The 24,758-nt window shown below is 48.2% G+C and overlaps 1 protein-coding gene across 1 annotated transcript in view; it reads right to left on the bottom strand.

The window, feature by feature from the left end:
- Positions 1–7,284: 7,284 nt before the first annotated feature.
- Positions 7,285–24,758, bottom strand: part of LOC137431082 (CST complex subunit CTC1) — a 441,606-nt gene continuing 424,132 nt past the window's right edge. Inside the window, exon 13 of the mRNA XM_078782659.1 lies at positions 7,285–7,391. Coding sequence (XP_078638785.1) covers positions 7,285–7,391 — 107 coding nt within the window. The remainder of the gene's footprint in view (positions 7,392–24,758) is intronic.

A 24,758-nucleotide genomic window follows, 5' to 3' on the forward strand; every position in this document is an offset into this window, starting at 1 on the left:
GATTGAGGTAACGAGGTATGCTAACTCCCAAAGGGAAACGAGGGATACTTTATGTTTTGGGTGTTAACTGTTAACCCTTCATCGGAGCAAAAGAGAACCTGAGAGGTTGGTGGTTCATACCCCGGCTGAATCACAACAAAGACTTGAAAATGGTACGTGTTGCTTCTGCTGTATAGAGTAACAAGAAATAGCAATCAGAAATTGGAGACCCTCACCAGAACGTGTTTGAGTGGTTTTGTATTTTGGGTCTTCGATGTCTTTTGGCTCCGCTGGGTCTTTTGGCTCCTCTGGGTCTTTTGGCGTCTCCGGGTCTTTTGGCTCCTTCGGATCTTTTGGCTCCTCCGGGTCTTTTGGCTCCTCTGGGTCTTTTTGGTCCTCAGGGTCTTTTGGGTCCTCGATCTTTTGGGCCCTCTGGAGGTTTTTGGGTCTTCGGGTTCTTACGGATAATCATGGTGTTAATGGGTCTTTGGGTGGTAGAAGGTCTTCGGGGTCTTGAGGATGCGAGGGGTTTTAAATGGTCTTAAGGGATATAAGGGACCATAGGGGTTTTAAGAGTTGAGGGGGTCTTAGGAGTTTTAGAGGCTTACTGGATTTGGGGCGATAAAGAGCCTTAAAGGGTCTTACGGTTTGGAGGGTCTAAATAATTAATATCCACATACTCAAATTCTGTGAGAACAAACAAACAAACAAACAAGAAATATGTCGTGTAGTACGCTACTTGCGAAATCCCTGAAACAAATTTGACCATAAAAATAGTTAGTGGTTGAGTTCAGTAACCTGACATTCAAATCCTGTTCAAATTTCAAGTCAATCGGATGAAAATTCAGGATTTTAGAAATTCCACCAAAGTTGTTGACCTTTTGACCTCAAAAACAATAGGCTTCTTCCTTATGGCAAAGATGGTGAAGTTTCATGAAGATCGGAGTAAAAATGTGCCCATTAGGCTGTTCACATACAAACAAACAGAAAGACAGACAAACAAACAGGCAGAATAATGCACACCACCCATCAATATACTTGAAAAATCTTCGACTTTCGCAAGTAACAAACAGACAAACAAACGGACCCAAATGCGATACCCTCTCCTCTGTCGAGGGTAACGAGAACCGCACTCGGTAGAGCACATACCTCCGCCAGGCTGAACAGTTTAAGTTTTGTATCCCACTGATAGGCCGGATCTGCATCTGGGCCTGAACCAAAATGTAATCGGCTTGTTCTTGTCACTCAACCAACTCATCCACCTAGTTTTGTTAGAACTCGTCCACAACTTTTCTAAAGAGCATGCTATATATTGTTTTTTGGCTACATCTCTCAATGGTGAAGAATCACTTCAAAAAAAATTCTCGGATTCGGATATTCACCAAAATAGAAGCAATTCTTCCTTGCCGCACATCCAACCTGCCCACCAAGTTTTATCCGAATTGCCCACCACATCCAACCTGCCCACCATGTTTTATCCGAATTGCCCACCACATCCAACCTGCCCACAACTTTGAGAAATTGTGCTATATATATTTTTTCCCCCTGTCTTCCAATGGTGAAGAATCACTGAAATACAAAAACAAACAACATGCATTTTAAGGCCATTTTCCCTGCTAGAGCGGGGGTTAGCCTTGCGGTCCCCATGACAATCTTCTCCATTTTGCCCTATTTTCTGCATCTCTTTTAATATTTTCTTATTCAATTTTTTTTTTTTTTTTTTTTGTATACAAGATCGAGGCTCGTGAAAGAGCGAACATTAATCACACAGAAAGACAAACAGACACACAAAACAAATAACATCGGGAGCGGTAGACAAGATGGGGAGAGAGGGGGAAGGACACAAACACAATATTTGAGAGCAGGGACCGAGAGACATGGAGACATCGAGAGAACTGTGGGAGGGAGAGGGCTTTGGAGGGGAGGCATGGGAAGGGGGGGGAGGGGGGTGGGAGAGGTATAAAACATATGGACACTGCCAGGACTTCCAGCAAAGAAGTTGGAATTTCAAACAAGGTGGATCTGGGGTGAATTAGTGGGGGTAGAAAAGATCAAGGTTTTGGATGGGGGAAGATAAGAGATGGTGGTGAACATCTGTTTTAAAGACATGGAGGGAGGAGTGTGATTGAAGTAAGTGTGGGAGTTTGTTCCAGAGGCGGGAGAAAAGAGGAATGAAAGAGTGAAGGTGAGCAGAGAGCCGAGATTTCGGCAGTTTAACCATCAGAGGGTGGCTGGCAGATCTTGTGCGACCTGTAAGAATATTTGGGGGACAGAGCACAGAGAGAGCTGGGGGAGCAAGGCCGGAGAGGAGTCGGTAGAAGACAGAAAGACCACCTACCTGCCTGCGGTGAGTGAGTGAAAGGCCCTCAGAGATAGCTTCATCGCGGGAGATTCCAATGCTCTGAAAGCTTTGGATTCAACAGCGTGAAGCCGAGCCAGGTGTGAGGCAGGAGCACCAGCCCATAGGGGAGAACAGTATTCCATTGAGCTGCGGATGAAAGCCTTGTATGTGGTGAGGAGCTTAGGTGTGCCTAGGAAGGACTTCGCACGACGGAGGATGCCCAGTCGGCGACTGGCTTTGGAGGCCAGCTTGGAAATGTGGTTTTCCCAAGAAAGATCATGGCAGATAGTGAGACCCAAAAGCTTGAGCGACAGAACTTCTTGGAGAGGATTGTTGAGAAAGTAGATGGGAGGGTTGTCCAGTCGAGCTTTTCGGAGAGACATAGTAAGAGTGTGAGATTTGTCAGGATTGAAAGACATGTTCCACTTGTTTGACCAGTCTGTGATTTTGTCCAGGTCTTCAGAGAGTGAGGAGGCTGCAGACTGCCGATCTGAGGGAAGAGGAATGGAGCGGCAGAGAGTGGAGTCATCAGCAAAGAGATAGAGAGGATTTTCCAGAGAGTCAGAGAGATCATTGATAAAGACCAGAAAAAGCACAGGGCCCAGCACACTCCAGCCTGAACAGGAAGGGGAGATGAGAGAAATCCATTCAGGGCCACACGTTGACTACGACCAGAGAGGAAGTCCGCAAGCCATGCATGGAGATTTCCATGGATACCATAGGAGGAGAGTTTGGTGAGCAGAGCTGGGTGCCAGACCGTATCGAAGGCACATGATATGTCAAGGGAGACAGCTCTGATTTCCTGTTTGGCATTGAGGACCTCCATCCATTGTTGAGACAGCAGAAGCAGCATGTCCAGAGTAGAGTGACCTGGTCTGAAACCAAATTGATGATCAGAGATCAAGCCATTGGAGAAGAGGAAAGATTTCATATCCGAAGCAATGATGGATTCCATGACTTTGCTGATAATTGGGAGCAGGCTGATTGGTCTGTAGTTGCTAGGATCTGTTTTTGCACCTTTTTTGTGCAAAGCGGTAATGTTTGCTGATTTCCAGGATGCTGGCAGATGACCTTGAGCAAAAGATAGGGTGAAAAGAACAGAGAGAGGGTGAGATAGAGCGGCAGAGCAGGATTTTAGGACCCGTGGGCTGATGCCGTCTGGTCCAGTTGCAGAATCAGAGTCGAGGTTTGACAAAAACTCCTCCACCTTGTCAGGAGAGAAGGACACAGAGTCCAGGAGCAGTTGGGTTCGACTGGGAAAGGTGGGAACAGAGAGAGATGGGTTTGGGACTAAGGATTTTGAGGCAAACACAGAGTTGAGGCATTCGGCTTTGTCACGTGCGATGTCAACTGTGTGGCCATTTGAGGTAAGGGAGGAGATGGAGGGGGAACAAACACCAGAAACGGATTTGACCAGACGCCACCAGGATTTGGAGGAAGGAGACAGGTTTGAGAGTTCATTCTTGAGTGAGGAGAGATAGTGCTTCCTGGCACTCCTGAGGGTAGACACACACTTGTTCCGAGCTTGGTGGAAGGAACTGAGATTGCCTTCAGTTGGATTAGCCTTCCAAGAGGCAAAGGAAAGTTGTTTCAGGGCAACTGCCTCACCACAAGATTCAGTGTACCATGGACGGGAGGAAGGGTAAGACAACTGAAGGCGAGATGGGATAAATCTATGCATGAGAGAGATCAGTTTGCTTTGGAAGAATTCCCAGGAAGAATTGATGTCAGAGGCAGTGGAGATGGGAGACCAATCCAGACGATTGATGGCTGCTTGAAGACTGTCCCAGTCGGCCTGAGTGAAATGCCAGACTCGTCGACGCTGAGGAGGCTCTCTGAGAATGGCCAGAGAGATGTCCACTTTGACAAGCACATGATCAGAAGAACCGATTGGAGAAGAAGAAGAGCAGCAGACATTAGCAGGGACGTTTGTCATAACCAAGTCTAGAAGAGAAGATACTCCATTGGCTGAGATCCGGGTCAGGAAATTGACAGATTGTGTCAATCCCAGTGAGTCACAGAAGTCCTTTGCTGAGGTGCCATGACTGGTGAGAGAGGAACCCACACCCAACCAGGTGGCATGATGACAGTTGAAGTCACCACATATGAGGAAGAGAGAGTTGGGATGAGTGGATAGAAGTTGGTCCATGTTGTCAGACAGTGAAATGTAGATGGAGTCATCACTGTTTGGGGGACGGTACAGAACACATATGAACAAAAGGTGGGAGCGGAGAGGAAGCCGTAGCCAGAGGTACTCCTGGGGGTGAGGAGGAGAGAGGGCAGTGCAAGGAGAGTGAGGAAGAGAGTTTTTGATAAAGATAGCCACCCCACCACCAGGCCGAGGCTCAGGTCTATCATACCGGAGGAGGGAGTAACCAGGAAGAGATATTAAGGAATCAGAGACATCTTGAAGGAGGAAAGTCTCTGTTAAGCAGATCAAGTCTGGATTGTCAGAAGCAACCTGTATGGAGAGATCAGTCATGTTTGAGCGAAGGCCCCGGATGTTTGAGGTCCATACCGTTAATGAAGAGAGAGGGGGCGCATCGGGTACAGGACAGGGGAGGGGAGGAGTAGGGTAAGATGAAGGATGAGAGGGGGAGGTAGGGAGAGCAGTTGATAGTGTGTCAGAGATTGCAGAAGAGTTCCAAGAAAGGGAAGGATGAGGAGGATGAAAGGTTTGATGGTGAAGGGATGAGGCACAGTGAGGGGTTGTTTGAGGAGGGGCAGAGGAAAGTAGAAGGTTGGGGGGGGGGGGGTGGAGGTATGAGATAGAAGTGAGACGAAGTGGGGAGGAGGCAGCTTTGAGGAGGAGGGGGGAGGAGGGAGAATTGGAGAGGAATGGTATGGGGGGAGATTTGAATGGGAGGGGTTGGGGGGGGAGTTTTGAAGGGGAGGAGTGAGGGGGGAGTTTAGGAGGGGAGGGGCAAGGGGGGAGTTTAGGAGGGAAGGGGCAAGGGGGAAGTTTAGAAGTGGAGGGGCAAGGGGGGAGTTTAGGAGTGTAGGGGCGAGGGGGGGGATTTGGAGGGGAGGGGCAAGGGGGGAGTTTAGGAGGGGAAGGGCAAGGGGGGAGTTTAGGAGGGGAAGGGCAAGGGGGGAGTTCAGGAGTGGAGGGGCAAGGGGGTAGTTTAAGAGTGGAGGGGCAAGGGGGGAGTTTAGGAGTGTAGGTGCAAGGGGGGGGATTTGGATGGGAGGGGCAAGAGGGGAGTTTAGAAAGTGGATGATTAATGAAAGACGAACATTGAAAACAAATTGGGTTTGTTGTGATTTTCAAGTTAGCAATCCGATTCAGAACGATGGAGGAGGGATGAAATGAATGTGAATTTAGACCATGTAGTGAGGGAGATGTATAAGATATTGAATTTCTTTTTTTTGAAGTGGAATGAGTTGGAGATGAAATTGAGAAAAGCCTTTTAAATAGGAAGAAAAACAGCGTGTTGTAAAATACCACTGAGTAAAACACTGAAGGGGAAAGGTTAAACATATTAAAATAATATTTAAACAGAACCGTGAACAATCTTATATGCACAAAATACCAACGGGGGGAGAGCCGAGAGGGACCACCATGAGTCACGTGAACAGGGCAAACGGTGGATGGCAAGGATATAATGGGGGCGGGGCGAACAGCACACCTGGACAGAAAATACAGGATGAGACAACAGTACACGTAGAGAAAGGAAAATAAATGTTTTTTTTTTGTTGTTTTTTTTTGGGGGGGGGCGGGGGGGTGGGGATTTAGAACGTTAGACAGAGTATTATGTTCGGGGTAGAAGGGAAAAAACTAAGAGCCAAGCAAAACACGCTTAAGTTAACAAACACCGACGGGGGTACAACTACAAGGCCGCACACGAGGAGCAGAACACGATTAATTAATTACGAGTTACAGGAAATTCAAACCAAAACTAACTATAATCAAACAATAACGCATGGACGATAAAATAACGAGTTGAAATTTGACAATCTATCTGGGGAAATGGGGGAGAAACACGTGGTCGAAGAACGAACGAACGAATAAGAATGAATAAACGAATGAGAACAGAGAAGGAAATGATTTTTTTGTTGTTTTTTTGAGTTGAGATTTACATAAGGAAGTAGGCTATGGGGTGAAAAGACTGGGAAAACAGAGAACGAAAGTTATTGGATCACAAACGACGGACCGCTGAGAGAAAAACAAAGCCTCAAGGTTGGACAGTGCACACTGTACAAGGCCTCAAGACACGACACGAATTAACACGATTTTCAATACAGGTATGAAAGATTTGCACCGAAAATCTTCATCGGGAGACAATATATACACCATAAAATAAATACAGTTATAACGAAAATACAAATGGGAACAATTACTTAACTTCGATTTCGATGGAGAGCGTGGAGAGCTGAGAATAAACGAACCCTCGCCAGCAAGACCGGAAACGGAAACGGAATTTTCTTATTTTCTTAAATTTTTCTTAAATAATAGCCTGCTATTTGTGTAATGGTTAAGGTGGCAGGTTGAGATCTTAGGGTCCTCAGTTCGAGTCCCCTGTCTTGCCATTGAAATAACACCAGGTGGGTTGACTCAGCCTGACATCCTTCAGAGGTCAGCAAAATGAGTACCAGCTTACTGTTAATCGGAGCGTTGCATCAGCGGCACAGCCACGCCCCCAGAAAATGATGCAGCCAAGCGGCCATATGCTGCATATTAAACGACAACTTAAATTTCTTAGTCATATTGGTTGTGAATAAATTTCAAATTTCCTTATACTACCTGTTACACAAAGTTTTTTTTTTTTGCAGGTATTAAAAATGAAGGGGCACTTTAACACCAAGCAGTGCATTTTTATGTTTGACACGTACATTTAAATATTCACTGAAGAGTCACTGAAAGCATTTGAGAGAAGATTCCAAGCATCTCGTGTAACTGCTTCTAAAATAATAAAGGCAATAGTTTGAAATATGAAAGATACTGACTCATCACAAAACACGAATTAGGGCTGTTTAGGATGTCGTGTTCGTGTACGTGTCCCAGAGACGATTGAAGCTGTATGGCAACAAATGGAGATACGTCCACGCAATTCAACAAGCCGAGTCTCAGCTGAAAAAGGAATCAGTTGCACATCAGTACGATTAATATTGAAGGAAGACATTGGGCGTTTTCCTTTAACAAGACCGAAAGTCTAACAGCGGCGTATCCATAGCACTCTACTCACAGCATCGTACGGCTGTCTGTGTGTAAAAACACATGAGAGTTTGACCGCTTCGACGACAGGTTCGACCACTTTGACGACATGTTCGACCACTGTGTGACGGCATGTTCGGCCTGTACGGCATATAATTAAAAATGTCCGTCGGTAGAGTCAGCCATCGTACGCCGTAATGACATCAACGTAATGACGTATGGACACAAAACTGCCGCTACTTTAATATATAGAGGGTTGTAGTGGTTACCTTATCCACATGTCGCGGTTACCTTATTCACTTGTCGTGGTTAACTTATCCGCATGTGACGGTTACCATTACGATGGGTTTGGTCTAACCCACGCACACGGACGTTTGGTTGTGTCGTCGTGACGCAAGCGCGGCTGTTGGAGCCACGCCCTCCGAAGAGGGTGCTTGGTTTTATATAAGCCGTTACGACTTCCGTTCGCGAGCAGTTGCTGGAGATTTCTGTACAATAAACAACCTTTTGTACCCAAGGAAATGGCCTCTTCTTATCGTCTTCGGCAACTGCTAAACTGGTGACCCCGTTGCCCCCGAACGTATTCGGGGGCCACATGAACACGGCAGGATTGCGACCGCAATGTCTTCCACAAGACCTAAACTCGAACTGCCGGAGTTTTAGCAACGACGAGCGACCATGTGGTTCGCACATCGCGCTCGATTCCTCCTCTACGACTGGAGGGGCGAACCAGCTCCGGGACCCTCCGAAGGAACGCCGTTACGGGGCGTTGGTGGCACGGCTACTTCGTAGCCTTCGCGCACACAGGCCGAGTACTGCTGCTCGTCGCCTCCGCGCACACAGGCCGGGCACGGCTACTTCGTCGCCTTCGCGCACACAGGCCGAGCACCGCTGCTCGTCGCCTCCGCGCACACAGGCCGAGTACTGCTGCTCGTCGCCTTCGCGCACACAGGCCGAGTACTGCTACTTCGTCGCCTCCGCGCACACAGGCCGAGTACTGCTGCTCGCCACTCCTACTACTGCTCCTACGGCGGATCCCGAGGCTGATGCTCCTGCAACTACAGCTATTGCCGCTGCTCATTTCTTGCGCACGCACGGCTGCTTCGTTACCTTCACGCACACTGCTTCTCGCCACTCCCGCAATTCCTACTGCTGCAACTACTACGGCTACCGCTGCTCAGCACCCGCAGCCCGGCTCTGTTCCACCCGCGGCCCGGCTCTGTCCCACCCGCGGCCCGGCTCTGTTCCACCCGCGAACTACGTACACGCCCGTGGCGTGCCTTCTGGGGGGGCGCATGTAGTGGTTACCTTATCCACATGTCGCGGTTACCTTATTCACTTGTCGCGGTTAACTTATCCGCATGTGACGGTTACCATTACGATGGGTTTGGTCTAACCCACGCACACGGACATTTGGTTGTGTCATCGTGACGCACGCGCGGCTGTTGGAGCCACGCCCTCCGAAGAGGGTGCTTGGTTTTATATAAGCCGTTACGACTTCTGTTCGCGAGCAGTTGCTGGAGATTTCTGTAGGGTGATATATTTTAACCTCCAGTAACTTTGCAGTCAACAAGTTTTGCATCACCTTCTGAAGGATAATTGAAAAACTTCAAATTTCAAATCCGCAATTGTTGTTGGTTTCAACTGAAACGTTCTCCCTTTTACAAAGGGATTAGTTACAATTATATTTATTATAATAATAACGTTACGTTGTAGCAGTTACCGGAAGCATGACACAATTACCGTGCACCGGCCGATTGACGCAACCGGCGAGCGGTCACATGTCCGGACTCGCCCGGGCGTGTCCAGACTTGCCCTTCTCGGGCGAACACGTGACTTACTGATTTTGCATACCACGCCCCGCCCGAGAGGCGTGGCTTTTGTGTGTTCAGTTTGCGATATAAATTGCCGCCCGTTCGAGGGGCAGATTCAGTGTGCTTTTGAGTTCTTTGGTTTTGAGCTAAATAAATAGCTCGGTGAAACTTCGTTCCTGTGTCGTCCATTTTGTCTGGCTTTATAGTGCGAGCACAGCTCCCACAATTGGTGACCCCTTTCTACGAACAGGGCGATGGAGTCAGCTGTAGCTTTGAAGCTCCGGGCTTTTGGGAATCTCACGCGGCCGTTTGGTTTGCTCAAGCCGATTCTCAATTCGACCTGTGGAACATCACGGAGGACACGACGCGCTACCACCATGTGGTCTCTGCGCTCACCGCCTCCTCCGCTGCCCGGGTTCTGAGCTTCCTCCAGCACCCGCCGAAGGCCGACAAATACGGCGCACTCAAAGGCCTACTCCTCGGTGCGTTTGGACTCACGGAGACCGAACGCGCACGACAACTACTACACCTCCCGGAGCTGGGTGAGGCCCGTCCATCCGAAAGCATGGACCACATGCTTGCTCTTCTCGGTGACCACAGCCCGGACTTCCTCTTCCGCAAGCTATTCCTCCAGCAGCTACCCGGGCAGGTACGGTTAGCTTTGGCTAATTCGCCCATCACGGACCCTCGCGCCCTGGCCAAGGAGGCTGATAATTTTTTCTCGGCCAGGCGACACGTCGGAGCGGCTGCCTGGAATCCTGGGCTGACCGAGGCAACGCCCGCGCCACGACCGGCACCTCCACCCGCCGAGTCCGCGCTACTGACAGCTGCGGCCGCCGCGACGCCCCGTCGACCGAACCCGACGCGACGCGACCGCCGGAGCCTCCACCAGAGCGGACCATGTGCTATTACCACGCCAGGTTCGGGCAGAAGGCCAGAACGTGCCGCCCACCGTGCACTTTCGGCGGGTCGGGAAACGACCAGGCCGGCGCTCGCTGCCTGCCATGAGCGTCGGCCATTCAGGCAGCCTTCTGTTTATCACGGACACAGAGTCCGGGCGGCGTTTTTTGTGTGACACCGGCGCTCAGCTGAGCGTGATACCCACCTCGGTGGAGGACAAACAGGCCGCGCTATGCGGCCCCACCTTGGTCGCCGCAAACGGCTCCTCCATCCGCACCTTCGGTTCGCGCAGCGTCGCATTCTGCTTCGGGGGCCAGCGCTTCAGGTGGGACTTCATCACGGCGAACGTGCCCATGGCCTTGCTGGGTGCAGATTTTCTTTGTGCGCATGGGCTTTTGGTTGACGTCAAACGGCGTCGGCTCATCAATGCGGAGACCTTCAGCTCGCTCGCTTGCTCATTGAGCGGCTCTGCTCCGACCAAGCTAGCCTGCGCGCTCCCGGCCGCGGACAATTTCACCCGCCTGCTCGCCGAGTTTCCCGCCCTCACGCAGCCGACGTTTTCGGCCGTCGCCATCAAGCATGGCGTCGAACACCACATCCCGACCACAGGTCCACCGGTCTACGCCAGGGCTCGCCGCCTCGACCCGGCCAAACTCGCCATGGCGAAGGCGGAATTCGACGCGCTGGAGCGATTTGGCATTGTGCGGCGCTCGAATAGCGCGTGGGCCTCGCCCCTGCACATCGTGCCCAAACCGGGTGGTGGATGGCGACCATGTGGCGATTACCGCCGCCTCAACGACGCCACCACCACCACCCCCGACCGTTACCCGATACCACACATACAGGACTTTTCCGCCCGTTTGGCGGGGTGGGTGATCTTCTCCAAGGTCGATCTTATTCGGGGCTACTACCAGGTACCTGGCCGGCCGGCCGACGTTCCGAAGACAGCTGTAATTACACCTTTTGGCCTCTTCGAGTTCCTCCGAATGCCGTTCGGCCTTAAGAACGCGGCCCAGGCCTTCCAGCGGCTGATGGACAGTGTGCTGCGCGATCTCACCTTTCTGTTCGTCTACCTGGATGACATTCTCATCGCCAGCACTTCCCGGGCGGAGCACCTCGTCCACCTGCGCACGCTTTTCGAGCGCCTCGGCCAGCACGGCCTCATCATCAACCCGGCGAAATGCCAGTTTGGCGTAACGGCCGTAGACTTCCTGGGGCACCGCATCACGAAGCGCGGGGCCGTCCCACTGCCTACCAATGTGGAGGCAGTCACAAGTTTCCCGCGCCCCCGCTCCATCAAGGCCCTACAGGAATTTTTGGGGATGGTAAATTTTTACCACCGGTTCGTGCCTCGCGCCGCCCAACTCATGCGCCCCCTGTACGAAGCCCTCCGGGGCAAGCCGGCCAAGCACGACATCGCCTGGACCACAGAGATGGACGCGGCGTTCACGGGCGCTAAGCTGGCCCTTGCCAACGCGACCATGCTGGCACACCCGGTGCTCGACGCACCCATCGCCCTCACCACGGAAGCTTCCGACTACGCGGTGGGCGCCGTGTATGAACAGTGGTTGAACGGGGCTTGGCAACCGCTGGCCTTCTTCAGCCGGCAGCTTCGCCCTAACGAGCGCAAGTATAGCGCTTTCGACCGCGAGCTCCTCGGTCTTTACTTGGATGTTCGCCACTTCTGCCATCTTTTGGAGGGCCGCCCGTTCACGGCGTTTGTGGACCACAAACCCCTGGTCTTCGCCATGGCCAAGGTTACGGAGCCGTGGTCGGCCCGCCAGCAGCGCCACCTCTCCGCCGTGTCCGAATTTACAACGGACATCCGGCACGTTGCGGGCAAGGACAACACTGTGGCCGATTGCCTCTCCCGGTCCGGCGCGAACGCCGTCCACCTGGGTGTGGACTTCGCCCGCATGGTGGCCGACCAGACCGCCGACCCCACGGTGCAAGCCCTCCGGACAGCGGACACAGGCCTGCGGTTGGCCGACGTCCCCTTCAAGGACACAGGCACAGTTTTCCTGTGCGACGTTTCCCTGGGCCAACCTTGCCCCATCGTGCCCACCGGATGGCAGCGGCGCATTTTTGACGCCCTTCACGGCCTTTCCCACCCGGGCCGGAAGGCATCACAGAAGCTCGCGGCAGCAAAGTTCGTCTGGCACGGGCTCCGCAAGCACGTCCGCGACTGGGCCAATGCCTGTGTCGCCTGCCAGCGCGCGAAGGTCCACCGGCACACCCAGGCCCCGTTGGCACCATTCGACGTGCCCGCGCGGCGCTCCGACCACGTCAATGTGGACCTGGTGGGACCCCTTCCCTCCTCGCGGGGTTTCACCCACCTCCTCACGATGGTGGACAGGACCACCAGGTGGCCGGAGGCCGTCCCGCTGGCATCAACAACATCCGCCGACGTGGTGCAGGCCTTCATTCGCACTTGGATTGCCCGTTTTGGCACGCCCTCGGACATCTCCTCCGACAGAGGCCCGCAATTCACCTCCGAGCTTTGGGGCGCGGTCGCCCAGGCCTTGGGGGTCAGGCTTCACCGTACCACGGCCTACCACCCCCAAGCCAATGGCTTGTGCGAGCGGTTCCACCGCTCGATGAAGGCCGCTCTCAGAGCCAGCCTCCAGGACGACGGTTGGGCCGACAGGCTCCCGTGGGTCATATTGGGCCTCCGAACGGCCCCGAAAGAGGACCTCCAGGCTTCCACCGCCGAGCTGGCCTACGGCCAGCCACTGCGCGTGCCGGGCGAATTCATCCCTGACGCCACCGGCCCCTGGTCCACGGCTCGCCAACGCTCGGACCTCCAGGAGGCCGCCAGGAGATTTGCCCCCGTGCCCACGTCCTACCACGGCTGCCCCCAACCCCACATCCCCCCAGCACTTCGCACTGCGGAGTACGTTTTTATCCGGCACGACGCACACCGGGGACCGCTCCGGCCGCTGTACGATGGACCTTTCCAGGTCCTGCAGAGGGACGACAAGTAATTCATCGTCGACATCGGCGGCAAGCCGGACCTCATCTCCGTGGACCGCCTCAAGCCGGCCCATTTGGACCTCGAACAAATTCCACGGTTGGCCCTTCCTCCACGACGGGGCCGTCCCCCGTCAACCAAGCCCCCCGCCCGACCATCCACCGCCACGCCGCCTACCACCCCCACACGAATCGCCAGGGGTCGTTTCGGCCGAGTCATCAGGACCCCCCTCAAACTGACTCTCCCGGTGCAGGTTAATTCTGGGGGGGGGGGGGGGGGGGGCGCATGTAGCAGTTACCGGAAGCATGACACAATTACCGTGCACCGGCCGATGACGCAACCGGCGAGCTGTCACGTGTCCGGACTCGTCCGGGCGTGTCCAGACTTGCCCTTCTCGGGCGAACACGTGACTTACCGATTTTGCATACCACGCCCCGCCTGAGAGGCGTGGCTTTTGTGTGTTCAGTTTGCGATATAAATTGCCGCCCGTTCAAGGGGCAGATTCAGTGTGCTTTTGAGTTCTTTGGTTTTGAGCTAAATAAATAGCTCGGTGAAACTTCGTTCCTGTGTCGTCCATTTTGTCTGGCTTTATAGTGCGAGCACAGCTCCCACAACGTTATCATTATTACGAAAATGATATTACTATCAAAAAACCCGAAGCTAATTCCTTACTTCCGCGGTTATTCGAACCATACACTGCTTATCATTGATTCATGACCCATACACCGCTTCAATCCAGAAACTTTGCAATAACTACAAAGGGATTGCAGTGTTACGATTATATTTACTATATTATTAGTCGTAACGCCATTATTATAACGAAAAGAATACTACTGCATGAAGAAACCTGGGCTAATTTGTCCGAAGCGGCCTGAAAATGAGCCATTAAGGCATGAAGCCCAAGGCCTATACATACTGTGTCATTGGAAGATCCGTAACGTCTATGCTTTCGATATTTGATGGTCATTTTAACAATCGGTTTGTTTGTGTTTCACACTGAATGAAAAACGTAAAGGTAGAGCAGGGTGATTGTGATATATGACAGGTTCGACGATATGTTCGGCATGAACGACATAGGAATCAAAATGGCAGAGTGTGCAGTCAGCCGTTGTACGCCGTAATGAGATCAGACATAATCACATCACCCTGTCATGTGACCAGATCCTCAGCTCTGATTGGTATACGTTTGAGGAGACATGCATCCAGTACATACAGACGGACAAACACTGTTCTAGACAGCTTTGCCCTTTGGGCTACTCTGTAAAAATGTAGCTTTTCCAGGCACTTATTGAAAATGATCACAAAAGACAGTATGGAATTTGTAACCGCTTTCCTGAAGCATGAGAAAATTAACAACTTGTTATCGATGACACCATTTTCTCTGATGAGTGCCATATTTCCATTAATGGGATAATGAATAAACAGAATTGGAGATTTTGGGGATTGGAGAACACACGAACCCGAAGAAGTTGCACACCCCTCTCTGAAAATCATCGCTTATTGGGGATTAAGTTTGTTTCAAATCTGAGGCCCCTACAGTATATTTTTGAAGAAAACAGCAGAAACTGTGACACTGGATCATTAGCTTCACATGCTGGAGACCTACCAATGGAACAGGATGAGAAATAATGAAATTCTGTGGTTTCAAAAAGATGAAGCTACATCCCACACCTCTAATGAATGTCTCGCTTGGCTGAGAGAAATTTCCATATCACCTTGGCAGTTACAAAACTGAATTCCATGGTCCCCAAAATCCTCTGTAAAAGGGAGAGCGTTTCAGTTGAAACCAACAACAATTGCAGAATTGAAATATGAAGTTGTTCAGATTATCCTTCAGAAGTTGATGCAAAACTTGTTGCTGTATCTCAGAAAATGTATAGAACAAAGGGAAGGTCATATTCAATATTTGCTTTAAGTATTGAAACTTTAGATTTGTAAAAATATTTCAGATTAATAAAAATCCTTTCATATTTGTCACTGATGCCGAAGCCTATATACAGTGTAAAAATATACAGTCACGTGAAAAAGTAAGTACACCCCATGTAAAATTTTGACTTTTTCAACATATTTCAACATACAGCTATTTGATCTTCATTTCAACAATATTGAAAGATAAAGGTGATATAATATAACAAATATCATGAAACATTTACATTTTGTAGTCCATTGTATAATTTAAATAAACATAAATGCAAATTTCGCATGTGGAAAAAGTAAGTACACCCTTGGCTCCAATAGGTGGGATTTCCCCCTTTGACAGAAACAACCTCAAGTAGGCATTTCTTATAACTGTCTACCAGTCTCTGACCTCGACTGGGAGAAATTTTTGCCCACTCCTCCATGCAGAATTCTTTCAGCTGTGCGATTTTTGAGGGGTTTCTTGCATGCACAGCTCGTTTCAAATCCCCCCACAACATATCGATGGGATTTAAATCCGGGCTTTGACTTGGCCATTCCAGAACCCTCCATTTCTTTCTTTTCAGCCATTCCTTGGTGGATTTACTGGTATGTTTAGGGTCATTGTCATGTTGCAAGATCCACCTTCGGTTGAGCTTCAACTCTCTGACAGATGGCCTCACATTATCCTCAAGCACCCTCTGGTACAATGAAGAATTCATAGTGGATTCTATGATGGTGAGCTGCCCAGGCGCTGATGCAGCAAAGCTGCCCCAAACCATATTATTTCCACCACCATGCTTTACAGTTGGTGTCAGGTTCTTGTGGTGAAATGCTGTCTTTGGTTTTCGCCAAAGATGTCTTCTGGTACTGTGGCCAAATAGCTCTACCTTTGACTCATCTGTCCAGAGCACATTGTTCCAGAAGTGCTCGGCTTTGCCTAGGTGTTCATTGGCAAACTTTAGTCTTGCCCTGATGTTCTTTCTGGACAGCAAAGGTTTCCTCCTGGCACACCTCCCGTGTAGATCAAATTTGTGCAGCCTCTTTCTAATGGCAGACTCGTGCACTTTGACATCAACAGTGACAAGAGCTACCTGTAGGTCCCGTGATGACATTCTGGGGTTCTTAGAGACTTCTTTCAGCATCTTGCGGTCTGCTCTCGGGCTTAACTTGCTGGGGCGGCCTGGCCTGAACAAGTTGGCAGTTGTTTGGCATCTTCTCCACTTGTAGATGATCTTCCGGACAGTCGAATGATTGATTTCAAATTGTTTGGAGATCTTTTTAAATCCCTTCCCAGACTCGTAGACATCTATAACCTTCTTTCTGAAGGCCCCAGAGAGCTCTTTTGATCTAGGCATGGTGACGCCGCACACTTCAACAACAAAGAGCAAACCAAACTAAATGTCTGAGATGTAAATAAGACAGGTTCCTCCAAGATCCTCTCCAACGATGTTCTAATCATTTGCACCTGAGCTGGTGCACCTGATTCTAATTTTAGGTATTTGAAGTAGTGATAAATGTAGGGGTGTACTTACTTTTTCCACATGCAAAATTTGCACTTATGTTTATTTAAATTATACAATGGACTACAAAATGTAAATGTTTCATGATATTTGTTATATTATATCACCTTTATCTATCAATATTGTTGAAATGAAGATCAAATAGCTGTATGTTGAAATATGTTGAAAAAGTCAAAACTTTACATGGGGTGTACTTAGTTTTTCACGTGACTGTATGTATATATCCCATCCATGTGCTTTTGTGCTTAACCATTCATGATTTTAGGTGGCAGGTCACCATCACTATTAATAGTTTCCTATTCTTCCCTATGATACTATTTATTATTGGTAACCCTCCACCCAATTGTCCTTTTTCTACTCTCAGGTGGTTTTTCATGTATGTCCATTGTCCATGTTATATATACCCTTCGTCCTCCAAATATAAGTTGAGATTATTTTTTACCTCTGCCACCGAAGGTGGATGGAGGTTATGTTTTCACCCCTGACTGTTTGTTTGGTTGTTATTTGCAAAATCGAAGATTTTTCACGTTAGCCTAGTCAAAAAATCTGAAAATGTGCCTTTATAGAATGATTGAGGCATTTTTGAGTAAAAGCAAACAAACCACTTTTTCTGGGGTAGTTTTTCATGCTGAATATGAATCTGTTGTTTGCCAAGCCCAAAAATGCGTAATTAGGTCACTAATCAAGGTCAAAGGTCAATGAGTGCAAAATTCAATTTTTTTGAAAAAATGCTTTATTTTACATCCCCTATCTGTACATTTCAATTATTTTACAATATTTTGTCTAGTAAGGTTGCTAAAGCTTTTCAAAATCTTATTTTTAAAGGAAAACGTGAGGACACATCTATGCTCATTTGCCTTTATCTCTGTAAGGGGCGACAATTAGTTTTTGCGTAATTTGCTTGCAGTTTAACCTCTAAATGCACAATGGGGCAGAGTTTTTATGCTCCTATTGATGGTCTAGAGATAGATTTTATAAAGACAGAATCTAAATGTCACCGGTAAACAACATAGGTCAAAGGTCAATGAGTGCGAAAGTCTTGCAATGACGTAACAGTTACTTGCACTTGAAACCATCCCTTTCACTCAACAGTGAAAGTGGCTTCATCTTTCTGACCCCAATGCATTTGCCATGTTTGTCAAATCATTTCCATTCAGACAGAGCAGGGTGTTCTTCAATAGACCCTTAATGATGAAGAATGAATCTAATAGCCTAGCATAAGCCATCTAGTTCGTACCCTAGGCATCAGGCATTAAACATTTCAGGAGTACAGGTAAGGGTCTTTTTAAGATTGTTAAAAAATGAAATATAAAATCAAATGAAAGTAAAGGAATGCATTCTTCTTTGGTGAGATACATGTACATACAAATGTGTAATGTATGCTTGACATCTCACATCATAGGCAGGCCTAAATACATGTACATTTACCTAACAGTAGCAAAAAGACAGGCAGGGCATGGGCATTGACGATGAGTGCCTAATGCATCTACCACTAATGAATTAGTGATATCGGTTAGATGTTTTGTCTTGAAGAAGCTTTACTTTGTGTCTTTGAGAATAAGATTAAAACCCGGGCCAACACTGCCTGCGCTTATTCGATCATTTAAGGGCTGTTGCAGTATATCATACAACGTTGTAGTTTTCATGGTCAGAACATGCGTGCCTGGTGCTTAGTTTGGTTTCTGTTTCTCCCCTCAGGCCAACCATGGAACCTATTGCCAGCCTTAAGCGACAGCGTGAGGATGTGTCGTTTGAACTTTGTATCATTTGTCAGGGAACTAGCCAGGTCAAAGATACGATTTTCAACCAGACAAACCAGGGTATTGCTGCCATCAGAGAGGCGACCGAGCTCCGATGCAAACTTAGACACTATGAATTTCGATCAGCCGTGGACAGGCTTTCGACTCTCTTTGCAGAGCCTCCAGAAAGTCTCCCCAAACTTAAATGGCATAAGCTATGTTACTCTGCATACACACACAAGGGGAAAATAAATGCTAAGCTAGCCAAGGAACAATCGAAAAACGAAAAAGATCCTGAAAGAAAGAGTGTTTCGGCTGAAGCATGTCCGTTTTTACGCAGTAGTACTACTAAGATGAACTGGACATTGTGTATGTTCTGCCAGAACTTTGACAAGAAGCAGAAGACAAGTCGTGTCACAACCTTCAAAATGAGTAATGAAATTACGGAAAAAGCTAAATTTGTACATAACATCTTAGTCCGTACTGCAAATGAGAATGATTTAATCTCAGCTGAGGCATGTTACCATGTTAACTGTCTTAGTAAATTCTTTAGGGATGTCAAAAGGGCGGAAACTGAAAGCAAATCAGCAGACATGGCGATATCATGGTTGTGTCAAGAGCTGCGTCACTCTGCTGAGAAAGGGCACGTATTTGAACTATCTGCAGTGTTCGAGAGGTACAAAGAGTTAGCCAGTGAGTGCGACGGCACAATTCCTACATCGTATCTTAGTAGACTGGGGACTTTTAAAGAAACTTTGTCGAATTGCATTGGGGACATTTATGAATTTCTTGTGCTAAGAAATTTGGCGCCTTCAGAGAAACAAACTTTGCTTCTTCCACGACATTTCAGTCACATACCTCTTTCAGAAATGGTGTGCGGTCAGAACAGTGCAGACTATATTCCCATATTTAGACAACAGGATGATCATTTTCTGTCTTTAGTGCACGTTGCTCTGCAACTCCGCAGTGATATCATGTCACATCCTGCATTCGAAGGTTGCGATGTAAGCGAAAAAGCAGAGTTGGCAAGTGTACCACCATCTGTACTCATGTTTGTGAATATCTTGCTTGGAGGCCAAAGTAGTGTCGATGCTGAGTTTGACGAAAGTGAGATGTCTGAAACTGGTTGGGTGAAGAAGACAAGGGTCCTTAGCATTGGACAAGACATGGTCTATGGTGTATGTGGAGACAAGAAGGCACCGCCTAAACACGTTGGAATGGGTATGACGCTGCACCAGTCAACTCGATCAAAGAAATTAGTTGAGCTATTCCATAATGCTGGGCACATAATCAGCTATAACCGGGTTCTTAGGTATGACACTGCCATGGCTGAAAACACTCTGAAAGCGCTTGATCAAGAAACTGGGGCAGTTGTTACCAGCAACCTGGTTTCGGGACGATTTGTGCATTTTTCTGGCGACAATATTGACATCAATGACTCTACCCTAGATGGCAAAAATACATTTCACGCTACTCAGTTAGCTGCCTGGCAGAGGGGGCCATCTGCTGAAAGCGGTCTTGGAGACATCAAACCATCCAATACGTCAACGTTGGATATACCAACAGCAGTTGAAAAGATCCAACAACAGCAGTTTCCGACACCATCAAAGAAGGTCACAGAAGATGCTGAAAAGTTCATTTGCCATATCTACAAGGAACCATCTGAGAACTGTAATCAAGCCCGCATTAAACTGTTCAACAAATGCCATGCAACGGAGACCCTACCTCCATCTAGTGATGCAGCAAAGTTCCACATAGAGCGTGCAAACTACCAAAGTTTCATTTGGAGAGAGGCCAGTAATCCAATGACAGATCTGCCACCGCCGACTGATTGTGGATGGAAACTCGTTGATGACAAGTTGTCACCGGTTCTTACAACTTTACCGTCAATTCCAAAGGGATGCCGAGAACTTACTCAGTGTGGTTGCAAGAAAGGTTGCAGTTCTGATAGTTGCTCTTGTCGGAAGTGGGGGAAACAGTTCTGCACTGAGGCCTGCAAGTGCAATGCCAGTGAAACACCATGTCGAAACAGGCCAAAGTAGGGGGGGGGGGGGGGGTGGGTCAGAGCTTACACAGTTAAGCTAATTGGCATTCCCCTGGATGGCTCCTCCTTCCAGCCAATCAGTCTGACAGACTGCAATTGATTCAGGATTAATTAAGAATACATGTGATAATGATCAACTGCCTGCACTCCAAACATGTTTGCCATGAAGTGCATTTTGCGCCTTGTGCCATGTAAGTGCACTTTGCGCCTTGTGACCGTTAGCCTTAATTAAGTGGCTAATTAGTCAAATATTGACATTTAGTGTAGAAAACAATCTTGCTATTATATAGCACTCAGGTAAACCACTTCACTGATGGTATTTAAGGCAACAATTCAAGTGAATTAAAACAGTAAGTCAAAAAACGAAAAGTTGCTTCATTACGGATATATTCACAAAAATCTGATTTTTTCCCTTCACAATTCCCTTTACTTTCATAATTGTGAAAAGCTGTAGTAACCTTACCAGACAAAATACTGTAAAATAATTGAAATGTACAGATAGGTGATGTAAAATAAAACATTTTTTCAAAAATTTTGAATTTTGCACTCATTGACCTTTGACCTTGATTAGTGACCTAATTACGCATTTTTGGGCTTGGCAAACAACAGATTCGTATTCAGCACGAAAAACTACCCCAGAAAAAGTGGTTTGCTTGCTTTTACTCAAAAATGCCTCATGAATTCACGTTTCCCAGAAATTTGACTAGACTACGTATATTGGTTGGTATTGCCAAAGAAAGAAAAACTGCCAAAGTCTAGGCTCTCTGCTCACCTTCACTCTTTCATTCCCCTTTTCTCCCGCCTCTGGAACAAACTCCCCCACTCCCTTCAATCCCACTCCTCCCTCCAGGTCTTTAAAACAGCTGTTCACCACCATCTCTTATCTTCCCCCATCGAAAACCTTGATCTTTTCTACCCCCGGTAATTCACCCCAGAGTCCTTGCAGTGTTCATATGTTTTAATGTATGTATTGGTGTTAGGTTGGTGTTAGGTCACGTAGACCTAGTTCCTCTCTCACTAGTCATGGCACCTCAGCAAAGGACTTCTGTGACTCACTGGGATTGACACAATCTGTCAATTTCCCGACCCGGATCTCAGCCAATGGAGTATCTTCTCTTCTAGACTTGGTTATGACAAACTTCCCTGCTAATGTCTGCTGCTCTTCTTCTGCTCCAATCGGTTCTTCTGATCATGTGCTTGTCAAAGTGGACATCTCTCTGGCCATTCTCAGAGAGCCTCCTCAGCGTCGACGAGTCTGGCATTTCACTCAGGCTGACTGGGACGGTCTTCAAGCAGCCATCAATCGTCTGGATTGGTCTCCCATCTCCACTGCCTCTGACATCAATTCTTCCTGGGAATTCTTCCAAAGCAAACTGATCTCTCTCATGCACAGATTTATCCCATCTCGCCTTCAATTGTCTTACCCTTCCTCCCGTCCATGGTACACTGAATCTTGTGGTGAGGCAGTTGCCCTGAAACAACTTGCCTTTGCCTCTTGGAAGGCTAATCCAACTGAAGGAAATCTCAGTTCCTTCCACCAAGCTCGGAACAAGTGTGTGTCTACCCTCAGGAGTGCCAGGAAGCACTATCTCTCCTCACTCAAGAATGAACTCTCAAACCTGTCTCCTTCCTCCAAATCCTGGTGGCGTCTGGTCAAATCCGTTTCTGGTGTTTGTTCCCCCTCCATCCCCTCCCTTACCTCAAATGGCCACACAGTTGACATCGCACGTGACAAAGCCGAATGCCTCAACTCTGTGTTCGCCTCGAAATCCTTAGTCCCAAACCCATCTCTCTCTGTTCCCACCTTTCCCAGTCGAACCCAAATGCTCCTGGACTCTGTGTCCTTCTCTCCTGACAAGGTGGAGGAGTTTTTGTCAAACCTCGACTCTGATTCTGCAACTGGACCAGACGGCATCAGCCCACGGGTCCTAAAATCCTGCTCTGCCGCTCTATCTCACCCTCTCTCCTTTCTTTTCACCCTATCTTTTGCTCAAGGTCATCTGCCAGCATCCTGGAAATCAGCTAACATTACCGCTTTACACAAAAAAGGTGCAAAAACAGATCCTTGCAACTACAGACCAATCAGCCTGCTCCCAATTATCAGCAAAGTCATGGAATCCATCATTGCTTCGGATATGAAATCTTTCCTCTTCTCCAATGGCTTGATCTCTGATCATCAATTTGGTTTCAGACCAGGTCACTCTACTCTGGACATGCTGCTTCTGCTGTCTCAACAATGGATGGAGGTCCTGAATGCCAAACAGGAAATCAGAGCTGTCTCCCTTGACATATCAAGGGCCTTTGATACGGTCTGGCACCCAGCTCTGCTCACCAAACTCTCCTCCTATGGTATCCATGGAAATCTCCATGCATGGCTTGCGGACTTCCTCTCTGGTCGTAGTCAACGTGTGGCCCTGAATGGATTTCTCTCATCTCCCCTTCCTGTTCAGGCTGGAGTTCCCCAAGGAAGTGTGCTGGGCCCTGTGCTTTTTCTGGTCTTTATCAATGATCTCTCTGACTCTCTGGAAAATCCTCTCTATCTCTTTGCTGATGACTCCACTCTCTGCCGCTCCATTCCTCTTCCCGCAGATAGGCAGTCTGCAGCCTCCTCACTCTCTGAAGACCTGGACAAAATCACAGACTGGTCAAACAAGTGGAACATGTCTTTCAATCCTGCCAAATCTCACTCTCTTACTATGTCTCTCCGAAAAGATCGACTGGACAACCCTCCCATCTACTTTCTCAACAATCCTCTCCAAGAAGTTCTGTCACTCAAGCTTTTGGGTCTCACTATCTGCCATGATCTTTCTTGGGAAAACCACATTTCCAAGCTGGCCTCCAAAGCCAGTCGCCGACTGGGCATCCTCCGTCGTGCGAAGTCCTTCCTCGGCACACCTGAGCTCCTCACCACATACAAGGCTTTCATCCGCAGCTCAATGGAATACTGTTCTCCCCTATGGGCTGGTGCTCCTGCCTCACACCTGGCTCGGCTTCACGCTGTTGAATCCAAAGCTTTCAAAATAATTGGAATCTCCCGCGATGAAGCTATCTCTGAGGGCCTTTCACTCACTCACCGCAGGCAGGTAGGTGGTCTTTCTGTCTTCTACCGACTCCTCTCCGGCCTTGCTCCCCCAGCTCTCTCCGTGCTCTGTCCCCCAAATATTCCTACAGGTCGCACAAGATCTGCCAGCAACCCTCTGATGGTTAAACTGCCGAAATCTCGGCTCTCTGCTCACCTTCACTCTTTCATTCCTCTTTTCTCCCGCCTGTGGAACAAACTCCCACACTCCCTTCAATCCCTCTCCTCCCTCCAGGTCTTTAAAACAGCTGTTCACCACCATCTCTTATCTTCCCCCATCCATAACCTTGATCTTTTCTACCCCCACTAATTCACCCCAGATCCACCTTGTTTGAAATTCCAACTTATTTCCTGGAAATCCTGGCAGTGTCCATATGTTTATACCTCTCCCACCCCCCCCCCCTTCACATGCCTCCCCCCCTTCACATGCCTCCCCCCTTCACATGCCTCCCCCCCAAAGCCCTCTCCCTCCCACAGATCTCTCGATGTCTCCATGTCTCTCGGTCCCTGCTCTCAAATGTTGTGTTTGTGTCCTTCCCCCTCTCTCCCCATCTTGTCTACCGCTCCCGATGTTATTTGTTTTATGTGTCTGTTTGTCTTTCTGTGTGATTAATTTTCGCTCTTTCACGAGCCTCGATCTTGTATACAAAAAAAAAAAAAAAAAAAAAAAAAAAAAAAAAATTGTGCGTTATTCTGTCTGTCTGACTATCAATCACCTACAGGTCATAAATTTAAACCGAACTTCACGAAACTTCACCAGATGGTATAGTTGGTCATAAGGAAGATGCCTTTTGATTTTGAGGTCAAAGGTCATCTTTAGGTGACATTTCTAAAATTGCCATTTTTCATCCGATTGACTTGACACTTGAACAGCATTTGCATATCGCCTCACTGAATTGGAAAACCAGCTATTTTGGGGTCAAAATGTCAAAGGTCAACTCAAGGTCAAACTTCTTAAATCATCAATTTTAATCGGAAAAATCATCAATCTTAATCTGATTGACCCGACCTTTGATTAAGATCGCCAATTATAATCTTAATGAAATGAACAATTTGATGTAGCCATAGCAACTTTTTATTTTGGGGATGGGTGGATTTTGCAAGGAGCTTGCTCTGCATAACGTCTTCTTGTTTGTCCATTTGTGAACAGGATATCTCAAAGTTATAGACGTATTTGGCCAAAATTTGGTGGACAAATTGGTTGTGTGACGAGGAGGAATCAATTCTATTTTGGTGAAGATACGAATACTGATCCGGATACGAGAATTTTTGTTTTTAATTCATAAGTGATTCTTCAGCATTGAGTGATAGGGCCAA

The sequence above is a fragment of the Myxine glutinosa genome, chromosome 7 (assembly GCF_964187855.1).
Source record: "Myxine glutinosa chromosome 7, kmMyxGlut1.1, whole genome shotgun sequence".
In the NCBI taxonomy this organism is placed as follows: domain Eukaryota; kingdom Metazoa; phylum Chordata; class Myxini; order Myxiniformes; family Myxinidae; genus Myxine; species Myxine glutinosa.